General features: G+C 25.6%; 1 protein-coding gene across 1 annotated transcript; it reads left to right on the top strand.

The window, feature by feature from the left end:
* Positions 1–226: 226 nt before the first annotated feature.
* On the top strand, positions 227–17,529 carry LOC100204137 (tyrosine-protein phosphatase corkscrew). The gene is made up of 16 exons (XM_065799449.1): positions 227–355; positions 2,818–2,949; positions 3,019–3,228; positions 3,347–3,469; positions 3,555–3,720; positions 4,490–4,549; positions 5,479–5,575; positions 12,590–12,669; positions 12,812–12,946; positions 15,398–15,526; positions 15,603–15,772; positions 16,034–16,101; positions 16,217–16,293; positions 16,401–16,478; positions 16,586–16,661; positions 16,837–17,529. Exons 1-16 carry the CDS (start codon positions 351–353, stop codon positions 16,839–16,841), a joined length of 1,611 nt encoding a protein of 536 aa, XP_065655521.1. The 5' UTR covers positions 227–350; the 3' UTR covers positions 16,842–17,529.
* The last annotated feature ends 3,132 nt before the right edge of the window (positions 17,530–20,661 follow it).

A 20,661-nucleotide genomic window follows, 5' to 3' on the forward strand; every position in this document is an offset into this window, starting at 1 on the left:
CGCAAACTAAGTTTTGATTTTAATTTTTTAAATGATATAATATATTTGTAAATGATATAACATATTTGTAAATGATATAACATATTTGTAAATGATATAACATATTTGTAAATAGTTGCTTATCAATAGTTAGTTGTTTAGTTTTTTTTTTTTTTTTTTTTTTTTTCTGGCTTTATTTTCTTTAGTTTTTAATTTTTGGTTATAAATTTACTTGTTTATAGATAGGTGATGAAAATGCAGAAAATTATTTTTACCACAATCAGTAAAGTTTGAATATTTACTTACAAATTTTTAATTTAGCTAGTATAAATAATGAATTTATTAAAGAAGATCTTAAGTTAAGACTTAAAATGAGGTAAATTATATTTTAATGTTTTCACTAATGTTTTGGGTTGCTTCTTTAATAATTTCATTGATGTTTTGGTTTGTATTTTAATCATTTCGCCGATAATATAAGATATCTTGAGTTTGAAAATTTTTTGAGTTTGCATTTTCTTGTTGTTATACAGTCTAGAAATTATTGTCTTGCCACATTTATTTTCCTTCATTATTTCTATAACTTATTCTTAAATTAGTTTTGTTTTTTTAAGGTGTTAAAACCTCATGATTTATAGATTTCTAATTAAATCTTTTTTTTTTTTTTTAATTAGATTTTTTTTTTTTTTATATATCTTTTTTTTTTTTTTTGTTTTTTAATTAGATTTTGTTTATTTTTTAATTATATATTGTTTGTTTTTTAATTATATCTTCTTTCTTTTTTATTTATATCTTCTTTCTTTTGTAATTAGATCTTCTTTCTTTTTTTTAATTAGATTTTCTTTCTTTTTTAATTAGATCTTCTTTCTTTTTTAATTAGATCTTCTTTCTTTTTTAATTAGATTTTCTTTCTTTTTTAATTAGATCTTCTTTCTTTTTTAATTAGATCTTCTTTCTTTTTTAATTAGATCTTCTTTCTTTTTTATTTAGATTTTCTTTCTTTTTTAATTAGATCTTCTTTCTTTTTTAATTAGATCTTCTTTCTTTTTTAATTAGATCTTCTTTCTTTTTTAATTAGATCTTCTTTCTTTTTTAATTAGATCTTCTTTCTTTTTTAATTAGATCTTCTTTCTTTTTTAATTAGATTTTCTTTCTTTTTTAATTAGATCTTCTTTCTTTTTTAATTAGATCTTCTTTCTTTTTTAATTAGATCTTCTTTCTTTTTTAATTAGATTTTCTTTCTTTTTTAATTAGATCTTCTTTCTTTTTTAATTAGATCTTCTTTCTTTTTTAATTAGATCTTCTTTCTTTTTTAATTAGATCTTCTTTCTTTTTTAATTAGATCTTCTTTCTTTTTTAATTAGATCTTCTTTCTTTTTTAATTAGATCTTCTTTCTTTTTTAATTAGATTTTCTTTCTTTTTTAATTAGATCTTCTTTCTTTTTTATTTAGATTTTCTTTCTTTTTTAATTAGATCTTCTTTCTTTTTTAATTAGATCTTCTTTCTTTTTTAATTAGATCTTCTTTCTTTTTTAATTAGATCTTCTTTCTTTTTTAATTAGATTTTCTTTCTTTTTTAATTAGATCTTCTTTCTTTTTTAATTAGATCTTCTTTCTTTTTTAATTAGATCTTCTTTCTTTTTTAATTAGATCTTCTTTCTTTTTTAATTAGATCTTCTTTCTTTTTTAATTAGATCTTCTTTCTTTTTTAATTAGATCTTCTTTCTTTTTTTTAATTAGATTTTCTTTCTTTTTTAATTAGATCTTCTTTCTTTTTTAATTAGATCTTCTTTCTTTTTTAATTAGATTTTCTTTCTTTTTTAATTAGATCTTCTTTCTTTTTTAATTAGATCTTCTTTCTTTTTTAATTAGATTTTCTTTCTTTTTTAATTAGATCTTCTTTCTTTTTTATTTAGATTTTCTTTCTTTTTTAATTAGATCTTCTTTCTTTTTTAATTAGATCTTCTTTCTTTTTTAATTAGATCTTCTTTCTTTTTTAATTAGATCTTCTTTCTTTTTTAATTAGATCTTCTTTCTTTTTTTTATTTAGATTTTCTTTCTTTTTTAATTAGATCTTCTTTCTTTTTTAATTAGATCTTCTTTCTTTTTTAATTAGATCTTCTTTCTTTTTTAATTAGATTTTCTTTCTTTTTTAATTAGATCTTCTTTCTTTTTTAATTAGATCTTCTTTCTTTTTTAATTAGATCTTCTTTCTTTTTTAATTAGATTTTCTTTCTTTTTTAATTAGATCTTCTTTCTTTTTTAATTAGATCTTCTTTCTTTTTTAATTAGATTTTCTTTCTTTTTTAATTAGATCTTTTTTCTTTTTTAATTAGATCTTCTTTCTTTTTTAATTAGATCTTCTTTCTTTTTTTTAATTAGATCTTTCTTTTTTAATTAGATCTTCTTTCTTTTTTAATTAGATCTTCTTTCTTTTTTAATTAGATCTTCTTTCTTTTTTAATTAGATCTTCTTTCTTTTTTAATTAGATCTTCTTTCTTTTTTAATTAGATCTTCTTTCTTTTTTAATTAGATCTTCTTTCTTTTTTAATTAGATCTTCTTTCTTTTTTAATTAGATCTTCTTTCTTTTTTAATTAGATCTTCTTTCTTTTTTAATTAGATCTTCTTTCTTTTTTAATTAGATCTTCTTTCTTTTTTAATTAGATCTTCTTTCTTTTTTAATTAGATTTTCTTTCTTTTTTAATTAGATTTTCTTTCTTTTTTAATTAGATCTTCTTTCTTTTTTAATTAGATCTTCTTTCTTTTTTAATTAGATCTTCTTTCTTTTTTAATTAGATCTTCTTTCTTTTTTAATTAGATCTTCTTTCTTTTTTAATTAGATCTTCTTGGGGATTTTTTGCTAATCTTACAGTAGCAGAGGCTGAAAGTTTGTTGAAAGAAAAAGGAAATCATGGAAGTTATCTTTGTCGAAGAAGCACTTCTTCACCAGGTTCTTACACCCTTTCTGTTAGGCAAGTAGATTTTTTTTTGTTTTTTATTTTAATATATTTTAGATATCATTAAATTAATTTTTTTTAAAGACGCCAGAAGGAGGTTTGGAACTTTAAAATTACTAATGATGGAGAAAGTTTTGGTTTGTATGAAAATGATGGATTTGCTTCTGTACCAGATCTCATAGAATATTATCAACATAACCCATCAAAGTTCCTTGACCAAAATAATAAATCAGTGGAGTTAACAGAACCCCTTATTGATGAAAGTGAAAATGATCCTGGTCTATCACAAGAGAAGTAAGAATTTTTAATCAAACCTTTTTTTTTTTACAATACACAGTATATTAGTTTATAAAAAATTGTTTTTTTTTTAGCCACTATTTTATACCATTTACATTTTGTATTTTTATTGCAGATGGTTTTTTGGAGAAATAGGGCGAGGTGAAGCAGAATTAATTTTGAAGCAAAGAGGTGAACATGGATCCTATCTTGTTCGTGAAAGTCGAACACAACCTGGTAACTTTGTTCTATCAGTAAGGTTAGTCAGCCTAATTTGGAATTGAGCATGTTTATGTTTACACTTTTTTTAAATACTTTTTAATATTGCTAATAAAATTTTTTAGGCATCACAGTTCTGTTATTGAGTTTTTGTTGATATACAGTGATAGTGCATTTGATATTGCTAATACAAAGCGATTAAAGTTTCCTACTATGACTCATCTTATAAATTATTTTATCACCAATCCTCTTATTCATAAAGATTCAGACCAAGCAATTCATCTTATTGAGGTATGTGTGTGTGACTGCTAGATTATAATAAATCATTTATAATGCACAAATAAAATTATTCATAAACGTACAGACCAAGCTATTTATCTCATTGTGGTATTTGTCCATACTTTGTTTTAATAAAATTACATAAAAAACATTTAATAAAACTATATAAATAAAATTGTTCCTAAAGATTCAGACTAAGCTATTCATCTCATCAAGGTATATGTGCCTGCTTATACACATATACACATTTCACTTATATTGTATGATACGTTTACACATTTCACTTATATTGTATGATACATATACACATTTCACTTATATTGTATGATACATATACACATTTCACATATATTGTATGATACATTTACACATTTCACTTATATTGTATGATACGTTTACACATTTCACTTATATTGTATGATACATATACACATTTCACTTATATTGTATGATACATATACACATTTCACATATATTGTATGATACATTTACACATTTCATATTTTTAATGTTTATGATTAAGATATGCTAAAGTTAGAACTGTCCAAAAGTTTTTTTTAAGAGTTTAAACTATCAGCGGTAATGTTAAATAAAGTTTGAATCAAAACAAACACAGAAATAATTAAAACAAACATTACAATAATTAAAACAAATGTTGTCATCAATATTTTGCAGTACTTTTTTTAAATTGGTGTCAAGATATTTATTTTTAATAAGTTTTAAACATGTTACAGAAATATTTATACATAAACTTGTATAAGTGATTGCTTGTTCATTTTAGCCTCTTTGTGATACTGCAGAACGTCTTAGGAATGATCAGAGAATTAAAAAAGAATTCGAGGTATTTATATATGTATGATCAAAAAACTGCAACTAATTACTGTATATATATATATATATATATATATATATATATATATATATATATATTTATATATATATATATATATATATATATATATATATAGAACCCTTAGATGTTGTCCGAAAGTTTTTTTCGATATTTTGTTGACAAAAAGTAAAAATTAAAATGCAAGACCGGAATTTTTTTTTTTTAATAATGATAGACTGCCTGCCCCAACCAAACCCTCAGTCGATGTAGCAGCACTCCCTTGCGGGTCAGGCTATTTGTCAGTCGATGTAGCAGCACTCCCTTGCGAGTCAGGCTATTTGTCAGTCGATGTAGCAGCACTCCCTTGCGAGTCAGGCTATTTGTCAGTCGATGTAGCAGCACTCTCTTGCGAGTCAGGCTATAAGATAGTCGATGTAGCAACACTCCGCGCATGATTTACAGTAAAAAAAATAAAAATAAAAACATTTTATTAAAAAAAATAAAAATAAAAACATTGTTTATATTGTTAAAAACATTCAAAATGTTATAAAAACATTCAGAATGTTTTTAAAAACATTCTGGTCAATTAAATTTGCGTTTTTGTGGTTTTTTTAAAAAACAATTAATTTGTAATTAAATTAATGGTTTTTACTTTCGTCCAACACGGAAATGTTGGACGAAAGTCAAAAGTAATTAAAAGTGACGTATGTGTTGGCGTAAGAATCACTTTTTTCCTTCCGCTCTTCCTAAAGCCAACAAACTATAGAAGTATATATATATATATATATATATATATATATATATATATATATATATATATATATATATATATATATATATATATAGTAATTAGTTGCAGTTTTTTGATCATACTAATTAAAAAGAAGTTAATGAGTTAACATAGATAAATTTTTTTTATAAAATTTTTCATTCCATAGTGGTTACAACATGAAGATAAAGCCAACACGAATACAAAATATGAAGGTTTGCGTCCTGAAAATAAAGGAAAAAATAGATATAAAAATATTTTACCATGTATGTACTTTTTTTAATAATTAAAATACATGCATGAAATTTTTATTACTACATCATGAACACTGATAAGTTTTTCCACAACAAATTTAGGCAAAAAATCTGTATAAAAATCCATCAATCAAAAAATCAGGCTTAATTGCAAAAAAATTAAAGTTGTTGATATACTTAGAAAATAAAGTTTATTGTTATGAAAAACAGTTATATAAAAAATTTTTTATGCCAATTAGTAGAAATAAACAATTTTAAGTTAAAAAATATTTGAAAAAAAAAATGGCTAATGTATTTTTTAAACACATTAAAACAAATAATTAAACATATGCAAACCATTAATTATAATTTTAAAAATAGTTATAACATACTAATTTTTTTAAATTTGTTTAAAATTATTTTTTATTTACTTAATATGTGTGTTTTGTTTGGCTTTTATGTTTATGTTTAAGTAAAATGTTATGTTTAAGTAAAATGGGCAATTACTAACTTAACTTGTTTTTATGACTACAATAAAAGAACTGCAAAAAATTTTTTATAAACTGATGACATTTTTAACAAATTGCAGGCTACCTAAAGGCTGGAGACCCCTTTTTAAATTTGATTAGAATTTTAAAATCATAGATTTTCCAAATATACTTTTTAAAGTCTTTTTTTAAATTAAAAGCTATATTTTTTAGTACAATATTTAACCTGGTACCTATTAAGTATTTATATTTGGTGAATTAAAGTTATTAGAATAATTTTGATAAATTTTGATTAAAATATTTTAGGATTCATTAAAAGATTGAAAATTTCCAATCTTATTATTTTAAATGTTTAACCATATTGTTTTTTTTTTCTACAATTATATTTTTATCTCTCTGCACATATATTGTTTATTTTTCTGCCCAAAATTTCATAGCTGATGTGTTTTATGTTTTGTTTTGTTCTTTTTAATTACAATTTTGGCAAGTACCATAAATAAAGGCTCATTTACAATGAATATAAATTATAAATTCACTAACAGAAAATATTTTAAAATGTAAAATTACCAAAAGTATTACAGTCAATAAAATAGTGTTTAACTTATGGGTCTATAAATTACGTCATGGTCTAGGGGGGGGAGTGGTTTTGTGACAACTCATACAAAACTTGCTACTTAAGTGTTACGATTTTGTGACGAGGGATTTTTATATTTTTATTAGCCAGGATATTTATCTTATTTAGCCAGGATTTTTATCTTATTTAAGTGCTTTTAATAAAAGTACAAGTTTTTTTTGGCAATTTTTTTCATCAAATTTTTAATTTTTTAAATTGAACAAATTCACTTTTAAAATGAGTTTCAAATAAAAGTTATACATAAATTATTCTTTTTTTTTAATTTCATGCTGTATTACATAATATTTCTCTTTGATTTTTTTATTTTATTAATTTTGTTTAAAATAAAAAAAATTTAACTAGTTTGCTTTGCTGTTTTATTTTTTCACTCCCTCTTGAGAATGCGAAAAAATAAAAACAAAGTTAATATAAAGGTATGACTTTTGATGAAATTTAACATTTTATGCAATTTGGTAATCATTTAGCCGTATTATGTAAAAAACTTAGAAGTAAAAATTGTTATAAAAATACAAGTTTTGTGTTGCAACAATATCTAACGCCAGTTTTTTTTTTCAAAAGTAAAATTTTTTTTTTATGTGTACACATAACCCTTTGAGCGCTCATTAACCCTTTGAGCGCTCAATAAAATTCAAATGCCATTAAAAAAAATTCAACTAAAATAAAATCAGCAAAAAACATTACAAAAAAACAAACAAGAAAACAACTATTTTTGAACTTTATTTTTTTGTAGGTTATATAAAATTAAAAGCAGTTTAATGATTTTAATGCACAACTTTTGTGTGATAATTAGAAAAACAGGCTGGACACAGTCCAACACCACATAACTGACACTGACAACTTGTGCGGACTCGTGTTTGGATAGAGCTGTGCATTGCCCAAATCTACACTGCCCATGGTTTTATTGTAAAGGGCAACAACATTTGGTTTCATAACTATATTTCCTCTTCTGTTACGCATTTCAGCAAAACCTGCTTTGGTAACAGTAGATAGTAATATAGACTTTTTGTTACCATCTTGGTATGCCACACACAACAAGGGACCTTTTCTATATGGCAAACCTCCTTGTTTTTTAACTTTGATTTAATGCAGATTTCTGGTAGACCTTTTCTGTTGACTCTCACTGTGCAGTTGCAGTGGTCTGATGAGCATATAGATCTAATAACAGTTGAGGAGAAGTATAATAATTGTCAATACCTAAGTGATGACCTTGATGGAGGAAATTAGTTTGGCCCAAAAGACGAAAAAACTAAACTATAAGTCATACCATAACTTAATCCCAATACTAGAATGATGTTTGTTTGGCATATATTGACACACATGTGGTGTCTTTCATTTGTAGCCAACCATACTCTCAACTATAGAAATGTCTCTTTGTGGATAATAATAATAAAGAAATTTGTTGTTAAAATTTTCAACTAAAAACTGAATTTTATAAATTTTATTGAGTGGTTGTTGATTTGGCACATGGATGTCTGTAAAATGAAGAAATTTAAGCAAAAGTTGAAACCGGTCACGATTAAAGTGGGAAACAAACCAGGGAGTAGATGAACAAGGATGACTTATATCTCAGTACAGTTAAAGGTTAGCTTTTTTAATGAGACCCGTGTTGATTATGACTCCAAGGAAAGCTCTTATCTCTAAAATAGTGGTCTTTCCCTGTTTAATTCATCCATGACCTCTTAATGTTGGATGAAACCTCAAATGTTGTTGATTATTTTGAATCCATGTATCAGCATAATTATTAGTAAAATTTACTATTTTTTGCAAAAATTTATGAGTAAAAAAAAAATCAAGACATTCAATAAACTTAGGCTCAGGTGAAATTGAGTGCTTTGGTCCTGTTTCACCAGTAAAGTGAACAACATCAGGACCATGGTCATCTCCTAGAACAAATACCCAATCATCTAAAACATTACCACCAACATTATCTACATCAACATCGCCATCAGAACCGAAGTCTACATAAAAATTAAATAAAAAACTCCAAATTATCATAATAGTTGATATATTTGTATTAAATGATATTGTATACAATTTTTAAAATAAAGTTATTTTCCCTTCATCAAACAAACTGTCTTCGCTGGTACAACTCTCAACATCCATACAACTTTCTTTACTGTCGCTCATCTTTAATGCCAAATATATAAAGACAATATACCAAAGATAGAAAAAAATGTGCAGAAAAAAATGAACAAACTGCGGTATTTTGCTGTAAAAAGTCATATTTTCAAAGACCACTTTTAAAGTCACAATTGTGGCTCTTCGCGCTCTGACGGTATAGCCACGATCGTGGCTTGTCGCGCTCTAAGGGTTAAGAAACCATTTCATATTTGTTTTGTAAATTTCATAATAAAATATTTTTTATTTAGGCAAAGATTACACTTTTTTAAGAATGGATTATAAGATTGACATGTTTTAACTATGCTCCACTTGATTATAAGTTTAATACCTGCTTCCATTAGTTTCCAGACTTCCTTAAAAAGTTCCATATCATTTTAATATCTAACTAAATTAAAAGATTTTATGTAGTTTGCATACCTGAGCTTATGTGGGTTTTTGCTTGTAATGTAAGAATTTTCTGTGTGATTGGCGTTAGATGATCTAAGAGTAACTTTATAAGCAAGGCTTTTAGTTAGACATTGATTGTCTATTAAACATATAGTTTTATTAATACAGTTATAGTTTTTAACCGTGGTATTATTATTGTGCAAAGTTTGTTGGTTGTGTGAATTAACAATAGTTCTAATATTTGGCATACAGCTGTAACTTATTTTGATTGCGTTACTGTTAAAAAGCTTGTGATGCAGCAAAAAATGTTAGTCAAATAAATTGAAGAAGAGATTTCTATTTGTTTTATACTATTTTAGTGACCATGTTCCATAGTAGCATCATAAATGTCATCATGATGACAAATAAATTGCTAGTTTTTTTTTATCCGAACTTTGTCATCCTTAAATAATAGAATTATGTCCATGATGAATAAATGCTTTGTTCTCTGCATTACAACATTGTGATAGCAACACACTGTTCAAAAAAGCACAGTTGATAAAAAAGTTTTTATGTCAAAATGAGGAATTGATAAAAATGTTTTTCTTGAATGTAATAGTTTAGTAACGCGTGTGTATTATTTACTTAATTATACATTATATATCTCTTAAATTGATGTTGATGTGTTTACTTATTTTTCCAATATTGTTTTCTGCAATTTCATTACACTTAAAGACCATAAACCTAAAAAGTTAGGTTTATGGTCTTTAAGTGTAATGAAATTGTTAGAAGATCCATTTAAATGGATTTTGCTAAAAACATGGTTTTTAAGAAAATTTTTCCTTTCTTATTAATATGATCTTTCAATAATGGTTTTATTATAATTAGCTGTGTTGGCATTCATCAACATTTTATTGTATTCATCTTTAGTTGATTTATATAAGTTATTATCTGCTTGAGTGTAAGTATATTTAGAAAGATGCATTTGAACTTCCTAAATTAAATGTTATTAATTATTTCAATCAACTCTTATTTAAATGCACACACATATATATATAAATGGTTTAAAGCACTGAAGACACATGTCATCACCAAGTTCTCTAATTCTATCATTCACTAATGTTTGTGGTCTTTGAGGTAACTTTACTTCTGATGAGTCTTATCTCTTGCAAAATTCACCAGACCTACTTTCTCTTTGTGAGACAAATTTAATTAAAACTAGTTTAATTTAATAAAAACTTTTTGTGAGAGTTTGGTCTCATCTTGTGATCTTAGTGATGATAGTTGTTATAATTTGTAAAGACTCCAATAGTCACATGCTTGGCCTGGGCATTTACATTTATAAGAATTCACCCATTTGTCAAAAAACCAGGTTTGAATTCCTGGTTAAAACAACTATGATGACCATTTCAGGTGGTTGTTGACTGTTGACCACCTGTTATTTTGTGTGTTGTATATATATGTATATATATATATATATAATTTATTTGAAGTTATAAATCTATAAACATTAAAATATTGGTACACAATATTTTAATGTTTGAAATATTGGTATGTTAAATTAAGTTAGAAAAGTTAGCAGAGAAAATTGATAAAAATACAATATAGATGATTTGCTTTTATTTTTAAGTTACATTATTTCAAAAACATTTTTCTTTGATTTAAAGGTGGAAAGTTCTTCCTTATGTATCACTCTAGTTCTAACAAATCCATTTTTTCTTTTTAGGCCATATACAATTGCAGATGCTTCCTCGACACTCTTGATGCAGTGTTCTGTTGCTTGAGTGTAATGCTGACTTGGGGAATTTTTAATAGGTTTTCAATGAATATGGAGATTTTAGCTTTGAAAAGATTACATATAAATATTGGTTCATAATTATATTTTAGATTCCAACAAGAATTTAGAAATTAGATACAACTCACTATGACTGAACCAAGACTTAGTCCGTATATATAGTGTGATAATATGAACCAGATTGACTAGGAGTGTCATAAAAATTTTAAGATGGAGCAAAATAAGCCTTGGTCCTTCCAGCAGATGATTGGTAAAAAGTTTTCCTGGTTTGATAACATTTACATATCTATAACTGATATTAGCAACAGTAAATAAGCTCTTTCTGTCTTTCTCATCAACTTTTGGGAATTCCTATCCAAAAAATTTTAACTTTATGCTATATCGTTATATACTTAAGAATTTTTCAAATTGATGGTGTAAATTCATCCTAGCTATACATTTAACCGTCAAGTGATATAATTAAAGTCTTAGATTGAGTTCATTTGTATTTTTCATGAAAATTGACCATTAGATTTTTGTTTTAACATTTTTTTAAGATAGGTATGAATACCCTCTGACCATCCTGTGTTGGTATTATTTGAATCTCCACCTTTTACTATGCATGATTCAGTAGCATTGTTTTTCGAAACACTTCATTAAGTGCTTCAGTTATTTTTTTTGCAGGTTTTTCTGTATGAATGGTAAGTTCTGGCATGATTTAAGCAAGATAACTTCCAGTTGGTCCCAAGTGATGCTCTTTTATCACTCTAGAGTGAAGTTTTTTCCATGTTTATCTGGAATTAACATTTTGGTCAAGTCTTTTTTTTCCATCATACGCAATTCTAATTTTATTATAGTTGTTACATTTATTAGCTTCAAAAATTGTTTCATCCAAAAGATAAGCTTTCATTGAATTATTCTCATTTTATTTGGGCCAACAGTAAGATATATTAAGAGAAAAATAACCTTTAGCTATAAGTCATTTATACCTGAAGAGATTTAGGCTGCTGTGCCAACATTAGAAATATATCCTATTGCAGCTGATGCAGCGTGTGTTACATTCATTTTGTTTTTCATTAGGCTTGGTTTTTCTAGGTGTCTCATAACCAGTGATGCCAACTTTCCATGTTATTTATTCAACAACTTGTTGACCAGAGCTTTTGCTTTGTCCTTTAATTGTATAGTATTAATATTGTATGTATCATCATTGTTGCTTTCTTCCATCCAATTGAAAACTAGTTTTCAATAGACAGGATTCTAAATTGTTTAAAAATGTAGTTTCTATAATATATATTACTACTTAATAATATAATATTCTATAATATATATTACTATAATATACTATAATATATATTCTATAATATATATTACTACTTAATAATAATAATAATATAAATATATATATATATATATATATATATATATATATATATATATATATATATATATATATATATATATATATATATATATATATATATATATATATATATAATATAAATATATATATATACACCTAATAATATAAATATATATATATACATATATATATATATATCCTATGTAATAGTGCATAATATATATGTATGTATGCATGTATGTATGCATGTGTACATTTATAAATATTCTATATGTGTGGGTAATCATTTTTTATTTAACCTTAGTTGACCATACTAGGGTGGTTTTACGTGGAGTTGATCATGAAGTCACTGGCTCTGACTATATTAATGCTAGTTACATTTTTGTAAGTTGTGTTATTTGTAATTTTACTCTTTTTGTTTAATCTTATAATAATTTCTTATAAATTTTAAGAAAATTAAGTACGATCAAATATAAATACTCTACATACAATATAAGCAGTTTTTAATTTTTTAATTAATTAAAAGGATGACGAGAGTGGTGCATTATTTATTGCATCACAAGGACCTGTCAGAAGCTCAGTAGATGATTTTTGGCATATGGTTTATCAAGAGAATTCTATGATAATAATAATGGTTACCAATGAAGTTGAGAAAGGCAAGGTAATTTATTTTAATATGATTATTACTCAATATCTAATATTATATTACTATAATATAAAAATGCATATTTTGGTCACTGACAAAGCCAGCGACAGTTCGGATAGATAACAGGCCGAACACTCATTTTTTACTATCATTATAAAAAATGCTTAAAAGATTTATTTTGAAGGAATAATTTGCCGAAGTTTCAATAGTTTGCCCACTGAAATTTTTAATACGTTAAAAATATTTTAGAGTCCTTTACAGCTCTTTCCATCCTTGGGTGGTCAAAACATTTAATAATTAAATGGTGCGCGATAAAATAAAGTTTACATTTACACATTTACGTTTTTGCTATTAAAGGGCAGGGGGCTAACTCTTATATATATCTAGTATATATTTTATTTTTCAAATGTTTAATATAAGTAGTATTTTTTTAAATTTCATTTTATTATGCTGGATCTAATAAGGTGTACTTGTTTAAAATAATTTTTTTAGTTAATTGTTTCCTTGGGTTTTTTTTCTATGTTTTTAAATTTTAAATCTAGTTTTGTGTATTTATAATAGTTTATAAATAATAATCTTTAAATGAATGCATTTTTTTACAAATTTTTTTACATTGGCCAAAACAAGTTATTAACAAGTTATTATATATTAATTATTATATTAACAAGTTTTCTTTTAAGAGGATTTTTATTCTAGTTCTTAAATCATGTTTTTATATCAAATCAAATTTTTTATGCAAATCAAAGTTTTTGTAATTTAGATGTTAATGATAAAATATTGCCACAAGTACGTCAAAATTCAGACTGAAAAGTTCTTATAAATTGTGCCAACTGTCTGATAATTTATTTCAATTAATGCAATTCGTAACAATTCTAATTTATAATATTAAAATAATCTGATATAGAAAACGCTAAATAAGTTATGCTTCAAAATAAGCCTGCATGCAGTAAAACTTTTTTTGAAAATAGGAGATGAATTTGTATCTGTTTTGTTGATAGAGATGAAATTTTGATAATAAATAAGCCTGATGAAATCTTGATAATATGAAAAAGATGAAATCTTGATAATAAATAAGCCTGCATACAGTAAAACTTTTTTTGAAAATAGGAGATGAATTTGTATCTGTTTTGTTGATAGAGATGAAATTTTGATAATAAATAAGCCTGATGAAATCTTGATAATATGAAAAAGATAAAATCTTGATAATAAATAAGCCTGCATACAGTAAAACTTTTTTTGAAAATAGGAGATGAATTTGTATCTGTTTTGTTGATAGAGATGAATCTTTGTTATAATAATGGCGGTTTGCTATAATAATGGCGGTTTTGATGGACCCAACTGTGTCAAATTGTTAAGATTTTGGACAAAAGATGCTTTATTCTTTAATTAAATATCTAGAATGTATTACTCTTTTTTTAAGAATGTTTTTTTTTAAACTCTGAGGAGTTTAAATTAAGTAGTTTCTTTTTTTAAAAATAGTTTTAAGACTTTTTAAAGCAAGTTTTTTAACTCAATTTATATAGTTATGGAAGGATTGAACTGACCCCAATTTGATTTTTTTGAAAGCTAATGTTAGGTTAGCTTTTGTTTGGTTTAGTTGCTATATGCTGCCTTGAGATAAAACTTGATATATACAACAAAGAGAAAATGCTGTCTCCAGTGTATGCTTTACTTAAACCTATATGTTCATTATCTATTTACATTTCACTTGGGCAGAAGTTAACACAATCAGATTCTCAAGTTGTATCTTGATATGCAGAGGATCCTACTTGGCTTTACATCAGAACAAACTAGCAAGTCATTAAAACCTAAACAAGATACTGAACAAATTTTTATGTCGGAGAAAAATGTCAAGGTGAGAAAGGACTATAGTTGAATAAAGTTTGATGAAATTGCAAAAAGATTTTCAAGAATATATTTATAATAAAAGAATACAATATATCTTTTTTTGTTACATTTGGTTGCAAATTGGTTTCTGTTAAACTTGGAGAGAGTTGCAACTGCTTTGCGCTGATATTCATCAAAATGATAATATTTTGCAAAAAAAAAAAATGCTACCTTTATCTACTAGAAAGATTGCTTAAAACAAAACTTAAAAAAAAAATAAAAACAACGTAAACTTAAAACCTCAAAAAAGCAGTGTGTATTTCTTAATATGTTGTATGAATTATTATTACAGTTATATAGAAATTATTACAGTTATTTAGAAATAAATAAAATCATTATTTTAGATATAACTCTAAAATGCAAACTTTAAGTTACGCCAAATAATTGATTTCATAACTATAATAATATCTTTGTTAATTATTGTTTTGTTTTTTTTGTTGTTCTTTAATGTAAACTATTAATTCTAACAAATTTTGAATTAAATGAATTTTTATTTTATATCTGTTTATGTTATTATCTTTAGCTTGAAAGCTTTTTTAGGTTAGCTTAAGAACAACATTTGATCATTATTTTCATTAGATTAAATGTGTGCGATACTGGCCAGAACCAGGAATGTCTATGATTGCAGATAATAAACAAGTGACAAATGCAGGGGAAACAGTTACCAGAGATTACATTATTCGTCAATTAGAGATTCAATTAGAAGCAGTACTAAATTTTTTAGTTTATTTATTTTATTCATTTTAATTTCTACTAAATTTTATTATACGTTGTAATAATTTAGCAGCCAGGTGGTGCATCTAAAGGAGTTCGCAAAATATTTCACTATCAGTTTGTTGGTTGGCCTGATCATGGTGTTCCTTCAGATCCAGGATCATTGTTAGAAATGATGCAACTCATTGAGGCTACACAAAAAACATTCCAATTTCCAGGACCTCCAATCATTCATTGCAGGTTAGTTTTTATTATGTTTTTACTTAATAATATTTTTGATTAATTAAATAAAAATTAACATTGTTAACTAACAAAAACATCGTTAACTAACATCGTTGATAACTAATATCATTGTTAACTAGCATTGTTAATACTAACATCATAACAATTAATAAATAACTAACGGTTAATTATTCATGCTTGTGTGATTTTATTTTCTATCGAATATATGTTTTGCTCAGTAGATCATAAATATATAACAGCCAATAAAATACATTTTAGTGCTGGCATCGGAAGAAGTGGTACTGTAATAGTCATAAGCATGCTGATGAGCCTATACCGAATTAAAGGTTATATTTGTTATAAAGTTATTGAATTTATTTTTATTAAATAGTTTTTAGTTTACAAGTTTGGCATCGTTTAGTTTGTTTATAGTAATTTGACCAATTTACTATGCCGTTCTAGGACATTTAGAAGAGCGTGATATTCCAAGGACAGTGCAAAAAGTTAGATTGCAACGTTCAGGAATGGTTCAAACTGAGGTCTGTCTTTGCTTATTTTTTATTTAGTGTTTTTGTGTGTAAACTTTTCGTATAGTCTTACTCGATTATTCATTATTTTTGAAAAATAGTTTATTCGAATATTTTAGGCTCAATATCGTTTTATTTACGCTGCCGTTGTTTTTTATATGGATACTGTTGAGCAACGAGAAGCACAGTGTTCAAAAGTAAAAAATTGATTGTACTTATCTTTAAATATTGTAAATGTGTGATAATTATATTAAATAATGTAAATTTGGATTTTGGATTTAATTGTAAGCATTCTTTTTGTCAGGTAAATGCAAATACATACGACAATCTTAATGAACTTTCCTCGATGTTGAAAAAATCTGCCATTGCTGATGAACTATGTAAGTAGTTGAAAGGTTTTCAAAACTTTTAGGCACTATTAGAGTCGCAAATTCGTTTTTAAACACCCCTTGTCATTTTGTGAACTCGATTTTTTTTAGCTCTAGCCTTATCATTTATAACAGTGTTGATTAAACAACCTTTAGTTATAAAATATTTTTTAACGTTTTCATTTAGCTTAAACGAAAAGGAATCATCCAAAACAGTTTTTTTCAAATAATTGTTTTTTTACTTGAAAAGCACTTTTTGATTATAGTCATTGAAAAAAGACATGTTTTATATTCTAGTCTTGGTTATCAACCTTATTTAAAATTCAAAAATACAAATAAATAGTACTAGTTTTTTTTAAATCGAAATTTTAGTTTTTATCCCGTTTACAGGATATAATCATTATCTTTTTTAAATGGTTTTTATATAGTAAATCAGTTCCAATTTTGTAAAATAAACGTTTTATTTCTATCGAGTTCCTCAAAGAGTATAAATATATAATTGATATAAATAAAGTTTTTCTAGTTTTAAATAATACAGCATTGTTTGTTTATGAATTATTTTGTAGTAATGAAATTCGATTTTAATTTAGTTTAAACATATTTTTGGTTTAATTTTAAGTGGGAACATAAAAATTCATTCATTTTACTTTTTTTTTATTTTTTTTTTATTTCGTTAAATACATTTTTATAAATACTATTTTTATTTATTAAGAAAAAAGTGGATCAGTGAAATCTTTTGGTAGTATAACTATCTAAATATTTTGTCTTGGGTTCTATTTAATCTTGAAGTTTTACTTTTAATTATCGTCTTATACAATTATTAATTTTTGACAATGTAACTAGAGTTTGTAAAACTAAAATAAATTGATGTTTATATAAATTGTTTTGTTTTTGTGAGTTATTACTGCTGATAATTTTAAGAAAAAAAATTACTCTCATTAAACGTCCGGGGTAAAATGCGAAGGAAAAATGTGGAAATTTTTCACGGGTAAATTGCGAGATAGTATGTATGTTAGAGGTGTTCAAAAAAATAAAAATTTTTAAACGCAAATACACAAGAAGCCAAATATGGGGCAAATATAAAAAAAGTACGATTGCAAAAAAAATTTTCCAAAAATGTTGACATTCACCTTGGGCTCAAGCGTCAAAATACCCCGAAATAGTTCCAAAGTAATTTTGTTTTGAGCGCAAGGTAAATCTTAATACTGCAATTTTTTTTTAAATGTGCTCAAATTTTTTTTTTTTTTTAGATTGTTGCGTATCCTGTTTTTTTTTTGTTTAAATTTGAAAAAAATCTTGCAAAAAAAATAATTGTAATGTGCATTTAACAAAAGAATGCATAATAATTATACACTTATATGACTTATATATAATCACATTGTTCGAGGTCTCAAAAAGAAATTTCGTTTTATTTTCATCTTTTAAGAAAATTTTTTAAAGTTGAATGAAACTTTTTTATTTTTTGTAACTTATACCTTGTTTTGATTTATACTAAAATTCAATTTATCTTGTTTATTTTGGAGCGTATGCTAAGTAATCCATCTGTGATTCTTTTCTTGCTTAATACTTGCTTGTTTATTTTCTTGGTTGATAACGATTTGCTGTCTGATGCCTTGAGAATTGAACGAACTTTGTCCACAGCAACAAATCTATTGTGTTTTTCCTCCTCATCTCTGTAGAGGTGAACAAATTGTTGCATCATTCCAATTGCCCTCTCCGCATGGTCATTTACACTAACAATACTTTTTGCCAAATTTAGAAATGATCTATGTGAAGATTGTGTCTGCTAATACTAAGGTGGCAAGGTCAGACAGTCTTTAATTCGTTGTACATCTAAACCAATCAACTAAAATATTAACCAGGAAAATTCATCGATTAAAGGAGTTAATCTATGAGGTTGTTGATGAATGTTTAGTTCAAGTGTTAACACTTTTTTTATATCTTTATTCTGTTTATTTTTCATTTCAAAAAAGCATTACGCTGGTTTTGGATATGATAATATTGCAGCAGCAATTTTTTTTTCTCTTCTAGTGCAACGCCATCATCCTGCAAGGCTAAAGGAATCAGAGTTGAGTCTAGATGCCATGTATGTTTGAATAATGAATTTGACACAGCATCTATGACATTTGGTTTTGCACATACTGCTTTATACTGATACATTTGATAAATGGCAGTAACATCCATATAAGGAGTTTTAATTGCATCATTTGATTGCAGATACCACTTTGCATAAAAGCTAGCTACAAATTCTGTTATCAACTTAATATATATACTTTTTAAAGTAAATCGATTTGATTTGAAAGAATTTACATTTTTAAATAGTATAGAGATTTCAGTAGAAATCTCGCATGATGAACAGCTCCAGTCTATTTAATTTTAATGTTAGAAGCAGAAAGATAGCTGACCACTAGCTCTGCTAACTCTTTTCTATCTTCCCTGACAATATCATTTCTTGATAAGTAAGACCTACAATTGTCAAGAAATTATGTAGCAGCTTTTTCAACAACAGTTCTCTTTACTTCTCCCCAAGAAAACTTAACTAGCAAAGATGGTTTACACTCAAAATCGAGGCAGCTTAAATAAGTTTTTGAATCCGGGATTTTTAAATACCTGTTTTTGATTGATTTTAACACATTATTCAAGTAAAGTTTTAATAAAATTAATAACGTATTCAAAATATGTTTAGAAAGCACTATTTATTAAGATGTTATATATGATATATGATATATATATATATATATATATATATATATATATATATATATATATATCTATATATATATATATATACATGAGTGCGTGTATTTTGTATTTTGTTGTTTATTACGTTTAAGCCAGAGATTCACCTTCTGGTGGTAGACTTGAATACAAAAATGTTTGTATACAAAAGGCATTAATATCAATTAATGCCTTTTTTTATACAACTTTTTAATAAATGCGCGTTGAAGGATGGCAAAAGATTGTCCCATCTAGTCTTTTTTTAGAGTTATTTGCTTCCCAAAATTAGCCACAACACACTTCTGCAAGATTTTTTTTTAGTAATCATCTGAACATTACTAATTATTTTTGTATCTTTTTGATCACTGGACCACAACATACCTCAGTAACATCATTTTGTGTTCTCGATGCCTAATATGACTAGCATTGAGATCAACAGATTAATTGTTAAAAATGGTTTAAAAAAAATCCTCATCATCCTCGCAAGAGTTACTCTCTAAAAAAAAGAGTTACTTTCTTTTTGTCTTCGTTGATTGCTGATCTATTTTTCTTTTTATATCCTGTTTTTGATATAGTATTTCAACAACGGTCAGTTGCACATCATGGGCAAAACATAACCGTTTATTTACAGGTAATACTCTTCCAACTTTTTTCATCGCATCAAAACATAATTGTTTTTTTACAGGTAATATTCTTCTAACTTTTTTCATCGCACTCCGTCACTCATAATACCAACAAAATCTTTTCGCAAATCAAGTCCATGTTGTGCAAGCTTTGGTTTTAATAGCTTAATACACTTATCTGCAGACATTGATCCTGTTATACAAATTAAGCCTAAGCTCCAGAAATAACAATTTTATGCATGTTAATTAATATTCATGAAAGCAACGGTTACGTAGTGATGTCTATTAATCAAAAGAAAAAGTAGATTTTTCCCTTACACTAGGGATTTTTTTGCCGGCTATTTCAGTTATTAAAAATTTCTTAATTTTTTTGCTTTAATCTACACACATTTTACGATCAATGTTGACTGTTGTGGGTAAACTTTTGAATCCTGTAGCTATAAGACCTGCACGTATATTACTAGAACGGCATATAACATTGAACGAAACACCATCAAGGTCTGTTTTGCAGGAAAAGATTTTTTTCTTGTTCCAATATCGGAAAATAATTGGTTTTGGTATTCTTTTTTGGTGGCTCATCTGGCTTGTTTGCTGAAATAGTAGCTAAGGTGAGATTAATTTCATGGACGGATAGTAAGTGCGTATGGCACCTCGTTGAGCCACCTCTAATT

The sequence above is a fragment of the Hydra vulgaris genome, chromosome 06 (assembly GCF_038396675.1).
Source record: "Hydra vulgaris chromosome 06, alternate assembly HydraT2T_AEP".
Classification (NCBI taxonomy): Eukaryota; Metazoa; Cnidaria; class Hydrozoa; order Anthoathecata; family Hydridae; genus Hydra; species Hydra vulgaris.

Bases quoted from the DNA above. Each gene is read 5' to 3' on its own strand.
- LOC100204137 (XM_065799449.1), top strand. The intron at 3,721-4,489 runs GTATGTGTGTGT...TGTTCATTTTAG, and splicing joins AAGCAATTCATCTTATTGAG to CCTCTTTGTGATACTGCAGA. The intron at 16,102-16,216 runs GTTATATTTGTT...ATGCCGTTCTAG, and splicing joins GAGCCTATACCGAATTAAAG to GACATTTAGAAGAGCGTGAT.